This window comes from Diplotaxodon limnothrissa, linkage group LG17 (assembly GCF_057381915.1).
Source record: "Diplotaxodon limnothrissa isolate DT_005_m linkage group LG17, D_limnothrissa_male_GT1.1, whole genome shotgun sequence".
Lineage (NCBI taxonomy): Eukaryota > Metazoa > Chordata > Actinopteri > Cichliformes > Cichlidae > Diplotaxodon > Diplotaxodon limnothrissa.
In genome coordinates this window covers 17,403,279-17,414,735 of record NC_140612.1, presented here as the reverse complement: position 1 = coordinate 17,414,735, position 11,457 = coordinate 17,403,279, and the positions used below count along the sequence as shown (strand labels likewise).

General features: G+C 43.0%; 1 protein-coding gene across 1 annotated transcript; it reads right to left on the bottom strand.

The window, feature by feature from the left end:
* Nucleotides 1–4,546: 4,546 nt before the first annotated feature.
* Nucleotides 4,547–11,231, bottom strand: ovch1 (ovochymase 1). The gene is made up of 13 exons (XM_085376344.1): nt 11,192–11,231; nt 10,872–10,967; nt 9,702–9,885; nt 8,075–8,150; nt 7,466–7,655; nt 7,245–7,384; nt 6,963–7,113; nt 6,845–6,886; nt 6,495–6,714; nt 6,215–6,372; nt 6,030–6,128; nt 5,755–5,888; nt 4,547–4,708 (listed from the first exon to the last, which is right to left on the bottom strand). The coding sequence occupies exons 1-13, from the start codon at nt 11,229–11,231 to the stop codon at nt 4,547–4,549; spliced, it is 1,692 nt and encodes a 563-aa protein (XP_085232470.1).
* Nucleotides 11,232–11,457: the final 226 nt, after the last annotated feature.

The following is an 11,457-nucleotide window of genomic DNA, read 5'->3' as shown; positions in this document are numbered from 1 at the left end:
GGACACTGGACCACTGCTACACTACGGTCAAGGACGGTTACAAGGCACAACCCCGCCCCCCGTTTGGCAAATCTGATCACGCCGCCATCTTCCTCATGCCAAAATACAAACAAAGGCTGAAACAGGAAGTTCCGGTTCAGAGGAAGGTCGCGCGCTGGACTGATCAATCGGTGGCCTCGTTCCAGGACGCACTCTATGACGCAGACTGGGGCATGTTCAGAAACAGCTCCGATGATGATGTCAACGTGTTTACGGAAGCGGTTGTGGGATTCATCGGGAAACTAGCGGATGATACCGTGGAGACAAAGACTATCACAACGTTTCCCAACCAGAAGCCGTGGGTGGATAAAACCATCCGCGACGCTCTGAGATCCCGCACCGCTGCCTACAACACGGGACTCACGACGGGGGACATGGACCCGTACAAAGCCGCGTCATATAACGTGCGGAGGGCGGTGAAAGAGGCGAAGCAGCGCTACGGGAGGAAACTAGAGTCACAACTCCAACAGAGTGACTCTAGGAGCCTGTGGCGGGGACTAAGGACAATAACGGACTATAAAGCACCAACAACCGGTATGACGAACGCGGCCGTGACTCTGGCAGACGAGCTGAACACTTTCTATGCTCGCTTCGAGGCTGCAGCTAAGGTCTCCAACAATGCTAGTGTTAGCGGCGCTAACGGCTGCAGACAGGAAGATACTGCCAGCACCGGAAATGTGCTCGTCATCTCCGAGCATGAAGTAAGGAGAGCCTTCAAAAGAGTGAACACCAGGAAAGCAGCAGGACCAGATGGCATCCCAGGTCGTATCCTAAGAGACTGCGCACACCAGCTAGCTCCTGTGTTCACTGAGATATTCAACATCTCTTTATCTCAGTCGGTGATCCCCACATGCTTCAAAGAGTCCATCATTGTTCCTGTCCCGAAGAAACCCCACCCTGCTTCTCTCAATGACTATCGCCCTGTAGCCCTCACCTCAGTAGTGATGAAGTGCTTTGAACGCCTGGTCAGAGACTTCATCATTTCTTCACTACCAGACACACTGGACCCACTACAGTTCGCTTACCGTCCAAATCGTTCCACAGACGATGCCATCTCTCATCTCCTCCACACATCACTCACTCACTTGGACACTAGAAGGGGGAATTATGTTAAAATGCTCTTCATAGACTACAGCTCTGCATTTAACACCATAATTCCCTCCACACTCACCACCAAGCTGGAGCATCTGGGACTCAGCTCATCTATGTGTCAGTGGATCTCCAACTTCCTAACTGGCAGACCACAGGCAGTAAGGATGGGCGGACATGTCTCAGCCTCCACCACTCTCAGCACTGGAGCCCCCCAGGGGTGTGTCCTGAGCCCCCTGCTGTGCTCTTTGTACACATATGACTGTGTGGCCACTACCAGCTCCACCACCATCATCAAGTTCGCTGACGACACCGTCGTGGTGGGCCTGATCTCTGATAACAACGAGACGGCCTACCTGAAGGAGATTAGGAATCTGGAGAACTGGTGCCAGAGGAACAACCTCCTTCTAAACGTCAGTAAGACAAAAGAGCTGATAGTGGACTTCAGCACTAAGCAGGAGAGGAACTACCAGACCCCCGTCATCAACGAGTGCCCAGTGGAGAGAGTGGACAGCTTCAAATACCTCGGAGTTCACATCACGCAGGACCTGTCATGGTCCTGTCACATCAACACCGTGGTGAAAAAGGCCCGTCAGCGTCTCTACCACCTCAGACGCTTGAGAGACTTCCAACTGCCCTCCAAGGTGCTCAGGAACTTTTACTCCTGCACCATAGAGAGCATCCTGGCGGGAAACATCTTAACCTGGTTCGGAAACAGCACCATGCAGGACAGACGAGCTCTACAGAGGGTTGTGCGGTCAGCTGAGCGCACCATCCGCTCCGAGCTCCCTGACCTGCACTCAATCTACAGCAGGCGGTGCTGGACCAAGGCCAGGAAGATGGTGAAGGACCTCAGCCATCCCAACAACAGACTGTTCTCTCTGTTGAGGTCAGGAAAGCGATTCCGCTCCCTGAAGACCAACACAGAGAGACTGAGGAGGAGCTTCTTCCCGCAGGCGATACGGTCTCTCAATCACACCACCACACAGTCCTGACCCACACATACAGTTCTTACACACACACTGGACTTTCTGGACTTTGTTTTCACTTCATCACTTAAATCACTTTAAGCATATTTGCACTGCAGAAGACATAATGTGGATTGCACAACACTGGACACTATATTCTTCATTTCCAGTTAATACTTGTACAGCTGCTGTTATTGTGTATATATTTATTTATATTTCTTCATACGTTCTTATATAGTTCTATATTGTGTATTTTGTTGTACAGTTATTTTATTTTCAACTTTAATTTATATATTTTATCTTATTCTTTCCCAGTTAAATTTACCCTTCATTCTAATTTGTGTTGTACAGTTATTTCATTTTTAACCTTAATTTATATTTTATTCCTTCCTAGTAAAATTTACCCTTTTTAATTTTTCATATTTATTTCCCTTTTTAATTTTTCATATTTATTTCCTATCTTATTCATAGCCTTTTCCTTTTTTTTTTGTTTTCTTTAGGTCACGAGCAGTTGTCCAAGCATTTCACTGCATATCGTACTGTGTATGACTGTGTACGTGACAAATAAAATTTGAATTTGAATTTGAATTTGAAGAACTAGATGTGCAATAAAAACATGAGAATATAAACATAAAAAAAGGAAATACAGTTGTGATATTTTTGCTGGTTTCTAGCTTGCTTTTAGTTGGTCTGGGAGCAGACGCAGGCTCTAAGGGGCAACTCTAGATAGTCACGTTTGGGAGGTTTTAATAAATTTGGCCAAATTTCTAGAAATATTGATTTCATAATCATTACTGCTGACGTGAACTATATTTTTTACTGAATTTATGTTTACCCTTAGTCAGCAGTTTGAAATTTCTCACAGCTCCCTGCTGGGGCCCCTGGATTGACTCTGGTTGCTGGTGTCTCTAGCGTCACATGTTTTAGACTCAACTGAATCAACTTCAGCTTTGGTTTTCATTACATATATTTTATTAATAACTAAACTTCATTTCCATCCATTTAATATAATAGCTAGTCTGTGAGCTAACAGGAAAGGGAAATGGATTTGAAAATGAGTGGAACTGGCATGTTAAATAAATCTTTATTTCTCTTTTTAAATTGAATTTAAAAAAAATCTGTTTGCTAATTTGGGATTTAAAAATTGTTTTTTGAAATGAGATTTTTATTGAGAGTTTAATAATATTTTGTGAAATCCAACATGGATTTGAAGTATTTATTAATGGATTAATCATTCATTTTAAGTGTTTTAATTTTAAACTAAATTGTTAAATAATAAATTACTGTATTAAATAAATACAATTAAAAATTAATTTATAAATGCATATTTTATTGCATCCCTCTGGACTGGAATAGCTGTTGTCTTTACATTAGAAAGCCCCTTGTTGTGATTTGTTGCTCTATAAATAAAGCTAAGTTGGCTTTACAGTCACATAAACAGCATACTCTGCTTCTATGATCAAGTGTAAATTCTATGATTATCAGTGTGTTGCAGCTTCACCCTGTGGAGTGATGGAGAACTGCAGGTAATCTTCACTTTAAATCCTCAGAGGTGGATGTGTTATTTTTACGTTTAGATGTAACTGATTAATTTGACCATTATAACCTGTCAGGAGTTGGTCTGTTGATTCATGTTGTTGGTTACACACATATAAAAGAAGCTCTGAAAAAAAGCTTGAATTACACAGTTAAAAAAAAGAAAAAAAGCAAATATGATATCATAAAGTTATAGCTTCAGATGAAGTGAAGACTCAAAGTTGCCTGTCTCAAAGTCAGAGTTTGTTCTACCTCCGTTTCTTCCCCTTTTCATCTCCACTTTACCTCAGTAGTTATTTTGCCTGTCAATGAGGTGATTTTACTCGCATCAGAAGAGTTGGAGGAGGCGGCTGGCACAAAGAGGTCTGGGAGTCTGCTTGGACTATGGAAGGACCCGGAGAAGCAGCAGAAAATAATGGATTTATAGACATGCATTTACTATAATTACCCTAAAACACTTAATAAGGACTTATTGGTGAGTTTGAGCCAAGTCTTTTCTACAAAGTTGCAGCTTTTGTTTTGGGTGTTATTTAAGGCATTTCCTGCTGTGCCTGTGGTTGGCATGAAAAGAGGATGATGCAGCATCTGTAACCCGGTTTATGAAGCTGCTCCAGAGTCCAACGCATCAGCATTTAAAAAAAATCAAATCCAGATTCAGACTCAAAGACGCGACTGTATTTAAGAAAAACAAAGACGTGTCAAGGAAAACGTTTCTGATCCTTTTTATAGCAAGGATCAATGATCTGCTTCCACAGACCGAAACTGACAGATTGAAGAGATTTATAATAAAAACAAAAATCTAATTTAAAACTTGGAACCATGGCTGACCAACCAACCAGATGTAAAACTGGAACATCTGGACTGAATGTGTGATGAAGAGTAAAAGTCAGCTTGATTAAAGAGTTTATTTTCAGTCAGAATTTGAAAATCATCTTTCTGATCCACGACTGATAATCTGACACTCTGGTGAAGATGGCTGGCTTCTCTGAGTCGCAGTGCCAGCTGCCCCATGTGGCAACACCAAACAGGAAGTAGGTGCCATATTTCTGACAGAAGAGTGGTGCTCCAGCGTCTCCCTGCAGAGACAAAGAGTGAGTTTCTCCTGATGGTTATCATCACACACACACACACACACACACACACACACACACACACACACACACGATGAGGGCTGAAGGTCTTCCACGTCAGCCATGTTGGATCCATAAATATTTGGACAATGTTTTTGTTAATCAACATTGAAGTGAAGACTTTTAGCTCTAAATCAAGAGGTTTAACAAAATATTACAGTAACTGTTTATGAAGTACAGACATTTTTATACTCAGCAGGCCTAACCTTCACAGCCAAGACACAAAATATGAATGATGAACATTTATTGATAATGAAGCAGCAAACTAGACCCTCAGTTGGGCATTAAATACCAAACTGAAGGCAGAGAGCCAGAAAGCATCTGAAAGTGCTGAAGTAAAGACCTGCACAGCATCACGAGGAGGAAACACAGCAAGTAGTCAACGGGGATTTTTATAAATTTGAGAAATTGTTCTTATATTTATGCTATTGTTCAAGTACTTATGGACCCAGCTGGAGCTACAGGCTCATGAACCTCAGACTTGGAACATTTCCTTCTGGAAGAAACACTGATTAAGGTAAAACCCAAGCAACTTTTGTAAAGAGTTAAAGAACAGCTTATGATTACAGAGAGGCACCACAGACTGGACATGAGATCGTGGAGTTTAGAGTCGATCACAGTCCCTAACAATGAGGAGTGTCCAGATCATCAAAATAGCTTTAGGATTTAAAAAATAAAAATTTGTTTATCCTCCCTGATAAATGTTTAAAATGGAAAATCCACAACCTGAAATCACCTAAAGCACCTCAGTGATGTCATTTCTCTTTCTTCACAAAGCTTGTGTTCAGTGATGCATCTTTAAGGGAAGAGGATGTTTCACTGATAAATTACATGGATGGATATCCATCCTGTATTAATAGCTTTACAGGTGGTCAAAACAGCTCCCACCAACACTGAACATTAATGGTATCCACTGCTGTGTGCAGTAGATGAAGTTGTGCCGGACAGCTGTGCTTTGAAAGGAACACCAAACCGATGTCGGGTTTAGTTACCATACAGGATGTGGAGCCTGCAGGATGTGAACAGATGTGAGAGTCAGTGACGAAGCCTCCCCATTTCTGCCTGCAGGAGGTTGCGTTGACGAGTGTGAGCCCAGCGTGATGCAGCCGGTCTGGATCAACACCCTCTACCAAATTAAGAAGGGTCAGTGTAAAGTACGATCAGGATACACAGGTCTGAAGTCCTGTCACATGACTCAGTCTGATCACACACCAAACTACTGGTTGTTCCTGTTCTGTACACTATGCAGGAGGAATGAGGATGTTACCTTTCGCTTTAGTTGCTCCCCAGCCAGCTGTGATACAAGACCAGGTGTCATCCAGGTCATCATCCTCATCAGGGACACAAACTGGAGACACTTCAGAACCTGTAGACAGAGTCAGGGCACAGTGAAGATTTCTCAGACACAGTGAAGACTTCTCAGAGTCAAATCTCCTGAAGGTTCAGGCTCACCAAGTCTGGCAGCACTGCTCAGGTGAAGCAGTGCCAGGTTAGACTTTGGGGGGAAGCCCGTTTTCTGCGGCGGGTTAAAGACTTTGTCCACCAGGATGGTTTGAACTGGCAGGAACTTGATGTCATGAAGCCCCAAAACTGCCACATCCGCTTTAGCCCTGCAGTAGTAGTAGTAGTAGTCGTCGTCGTCGTCGTCGTCGTCAGTAGGAACATTAGCAGAGCTGACACGTGACAGATTACACTGCAGTACTGGAGCCAGTATTAATGGTAGCAGGACTACCTGACACCGCAGTGTTTGGCGGTGATAACCCAGTGGGGGTGGATCAGAGCGCCGCTGCAGTAGTGGCGACCATTAAACTGTAGGCTGACCTGCCAGGGCCAGAGGAAGGGGCAGGACTCAGTCACATTCACCACGGACAACACGCCGTCCACGGACAGCGAGATTTCGGCGAGGCCGGGAGTCTGATCACAGCCGGAGCTCTGCTGCTTACCGCACTCCTCTGTTACCCCCACATGCAGGAAGGGACAAAATAGAAACACCTGAACTACATGTTGATACACTGACTGGTGGATCTTCTGTTGCAGCTTAAAGATGGTGTGATTAAAAAAAAGAAAAAAGAAAAAGCTTACCTTCCTCTATGAGGTCATCTTCAGACACTTGAGCCTGATCACCTGGAAATGGAAGAAGTCCTTCAGAACAGACTCCACCTGCTGCAGGTGTAGAAAGGTCGTGGACTCTGAAACTCACCCATGGTGTCAGACATCCACTGAACATGCTGCTGCACTCTGGTGTACACTCCAGGTCTTTTGGCACGACCACAACCCACCCCCCAACTCACCAAACCTGCCAGCTCATACCTGGTGCCTGTGAAGCAGGACAGAGGACCTCCAGAGTCCCCCTGACACACATACAGGAACACAGACACCACACGAGTTTCTCAATACTATCCAGATACATGCTGACTGAGGTTTCCTGGTCCACATGATGAACATTCCTTGTTTTCAGGCTGCACAGATGTTCAGCTTGTACCTGACAGGCATCCAGTCCCCCTTCATCCTTCCCAGCACAAAACATGGAGGGCCTGATCCTGCCTAGGTAGTACTGGTTGCAGGTATCCGAGGGCAGGATGGTCACATTCACTTCCTGCAGTCTGTTGACTCGAGGGCCATCTGGCGATGGAGAAAGAACACAAAGGCTCAGATCACACCTGAAGAACCCCAGCTTCCTGTGTACAGCAAACATTTCCTCACTCTCTCGGGTGGAGCCCCAGCCAGTGATGGTGCATTTCATGAGCAGAGGCAGCGGCGTCATCCAGATGTCGATGGGTCTGACGAAGTGGTTGAACTCCAGTGGTTTCTCCAGCTTCACCAGAGCAATGTCGCTCTCTTTAGACTCAGTGTTGTAGCTGTGATGAATGAAGATCATGGAGACTCCCACCAGCTAAGCAGAGAGATGGGAACATTTTCTCATTTCACATCAGGACGATTGTCTGTGCTACCTCCAAGGAACCAAAGAACCAAGAGAACACAGCCTGGAGCCTAACTCCGATCCCACCCAGATATCCACAGACTGAGGCTCCTCAGCAACCCAACAATAAATGACAATGAAAAGCAATCATATTATTATTCCTCCTTAAAACATCATAAGCTATGCAGTCAATGTCTTAGGTTATTACTGCTGTTTTTGCAAAGTGACAAAAATCCTTGTGCAGTGTGTTAGCACATGATGGTATGACCCACATTTTAAGTTTTGTTCTAAACCCTGGACACAGAGTCACTGCTGTCTGCAATGCTGCTCGACTGATCAGCCTTCAGCTGACGTTTTTGATGACAAACAGAGTTTACAGTTCAGTGCCTGACCTGCTCCTGAGGCTCCTCAGCTTTATCCAGGTCATGTTTTCCAGCAAGAACCATCCACAAGGATACTTTATTATGCCTGTAACACAAGTCATGACATAATACTTAGTACTGATGTATTATTGTACAGTCTTTACATTCCAACATAAAACACCTCGGGGTGACTGTTACTATTATACCATATAAATAAAGTTGCTGACTTAGTTTGATGTGTACTCAGTAAGATAAGATATAAGATAAGACTGTATTGATCCCACAGCAGGGAAATTTGTGCATTTCCTCAGCTCAGGTACAGATATCAGAAGAAAAACACAAAAAATACAAATAAAACACAATAAATACAAAATAAGTAAAATAATACACTATAACGGCACACACAGTATGTGATTATGGATAGAGGGTTGTGAAAATATGCAAGACACAAATTTCACTATTCTACCATATCTATTACTAAGTAATAGATATCTATGAGTATAGACAAGTACACACTAAATATACATATGTATACATACACATACACCTGCACATGTCCATACATATAAAGGTACATTATGCATGAGTTGTGACCGTAGATGTTCACAATGTCCAGTGACTCATGACATTGTGATTGAGGAGTTATAGAGTCAAACTGCTGTTGGGATGAATGATCTGCGAAAGCGCTCCTTCCTGCAGCGAGGGTGTTTCAGTCTCTGACTAAAGGAGCTGCTCAGCACACTCACAGACTCATGTAGAGGGAGATGTTGGTTGTTCATGATGAATGTCAGCTTTACTAAGATCCTCCTCTTGCCCACTGGCTCCAGAGGACATCCCAGCACAGAATAAGACCTCCACACCAGTTTGTCAGTCCTGCTCCTGTCCATGCATCCGCTCCCCAGCAGGCCACTGCATAGAAAAAGGCAGATGCTACCACAGTGTCATAGAATGTCCTTAACAGAGTCCTGCAGACTCCGAAGGACCTCAGTCTCCTCAGCAGGTGGCGTTGACTCTGGCCCTGCTTATACAGGACATTTGTATTTTTAGTCCAGGCCAGTTTATTGCTGAGGTGAACAACCAGGTACTTGTAAAAGTCCACAATCTCAGTGTCTTCTCCTTGGATGTTAACCAGTGTTTGTAGGGGTTTACTTCCTCCTGAAGTCTATGACCATCTCCTTTGTCTTGCTGGCGTTGATTTGGAGTGCGTTGGTCTCATACCAGCCAACAAAGTCAGTGATGACCCTCATCTATTCCTGATCATTCCTGTATGATATGCATCCGTTGATGGCTGTATCATCTGAGAAATTCTGTTGGTGGCAATGGTCCAAATTATAACAGAAGTCCGAAGTATACAGGCTAAACAGGAAGGGTGAGAGAACCGTGCCCTGTAGCACCCCTGTGCTGCAGATTACCACGTCAAACACAGAGGTGATAAACCTGATCCTGGATCTGTCCTGGTGTCAGAGAAGGTTGTTCTGAGCCAAAAACGCTCTAAATGTATTACATGTACTACTGCTACCATCTGACCAGGTCTAACACTGGAACCCTCTCTGAACATCTCAAACTATTCTAAACTATTTACAAAAAAAAAAAAAAGAAAAAAGAAAAAAAAAAAGCCAACTGCAGAGGCTGCGACAAAACAAACGTGACCTCTGACCTTACGAAGCAGTGGGCAGCAGAGATGACCCACAGCGGGCTGACGATAGCACCCCCGCAGGCTGGCATGGAGGCGAGCTGCAGGGAAACCTGCCAGGGCCACGAGTGAGCCCAGGCCTCCTGACCCCCGATGATTCGGGTTTCCAGCTCCTGCTCCAGCATGAAGGAGCGCACCCCGGCGAGGTCTGAGGGCAGAGGTCAGAAGAGAGCTCAGCTAATTATTTCAGATAAAAACTGTTCAACCGCCAATGTTACAGAAAAATGACCATAAATACATAAATAAGCCAACGGGTTTAAGGAGAAACTTCAAAATAAAAGCACAGGCAGCATGGTACAACATATAAAGAGTTAAAATATTTTCAGCACCAATTTAAAAACATGAAACATTTTTATTTGTCAGTGAAGATCTGGCAGGGTTTCACAGGATTTTACTGTTTTAATACAAACTTACATACTTTAAAGTAACATTTCTAAATTATCTTTAAAAAAGCATTTTAAAAAAATGTTTAAATCATATGCGTATGATTCTTCCTCTTCAAAAACTAAAATATTTCCATTTTAATACTATTACAAGCCTATAACGATAAGAAAATAAAAATATTTGTAAAAGAAACTTGTTTTTTAATATATATATATATATATATATATATATATATATATATATATATATTTTTTTTTTTTTTTTCTTTTCTTTTCATGAGGTCATTTTATTTCTCATTTTACTGAGCATCTTTCATATCACCCATGGAGCGCCAGGACTGCCATAATGAATTAATTAAATACACCATTAAATAATTAATTAAATGTGGCAATAATTAATTAAAATTGGAATTAATTAATTAAATAAATAGTTATGACATGTAATTGATTAATCATTGACACATTTAATTAATTATTGACATATTTAATTAATTAATTATTGACACATTAATTATTGACACGTTTAATTTATTAATTATTGACACATTAATTATTGACACATTTAATTAATTAATTATTGACACATTTAATTAAATATTCATGTATTTCACAGTTTAATTAATTATTCACACATTTAATTAATTATTTAATGGTGTATTTAATTAATTCATTATGGCAGTCCTGGCACTCCATAATCACCGGGTTCCCACGTGTAACGTAAAAACCTCGGACTCGTTAACGCGTGGATCACCTGTGAAGCCGAAGCGTGCGGAGAACAGCGAGCTTTCCTGCGCAGTTCCATTTACAGTGGGGTTCCGCTGATTCTGGATCTGTGTCGAACCTCCAGCTGCAAACAAAATATTAACAGCTGTAACGCACAGCAAACATAAAAACCATTTAAAACGGTTTTGGAGTCGCTGTGTCTTCAGGACACTCGAGGACACCCTCAGGTGTAATAGTTGTAAACTCTGCATCCAAAAATAGTCCTACTAGCAGGTGACTGATCAGGCTGCACAAACACAAACCAGCAGTGTGTGTGTGTGTGTGTGGTGGGGGGGAGACTTGTCTCACCTGTGTAGACCGACAGAACACAGACGACCAGCAGCAGCATGTCTGTCTCACGTTCACCCTCAGAAGACTTACAGGCTTCACGCTGCTGAGCTTCACCTTCATCAGCCTGACCTGTGTGATTGCACACACCTGTACGAGACCCCTCCCCCCACTGTCAATCTGCAGCATTCAGTGTGACAACAGGTGGGAGACAGGTGAGTCCTCCAGTGTCTGTGTTGTCCCTTTTCCACTGAGGATTTCAGTTCGGACCCACTTGCATTAGAAGA

Bases quoted from the DNA above. Each gene is read 5' to 3' on its own strand.
- ovch1 (XM_085376344.1), bottom strand. From the start codon at position 11,231: ATGCTGCTGCTGGTCGTCTGTGTTCTGTCGGTCTACACAG. The intron at 7,385-7,465 runs GTGAGGAAATGT...CTCCATCGCCAG, and splicing joins CTGGGGCTCCACCCGAGAGA to ATGGCCCTCGAGTCAACAGA. The intron at 7,114-7,244 runs GTACAAGCTGAA...TATGTGTGTCAG, and splicing joins GGGGACTGGATGCCTGTCAG to GGGGACTCTGGAGGTCCTCT.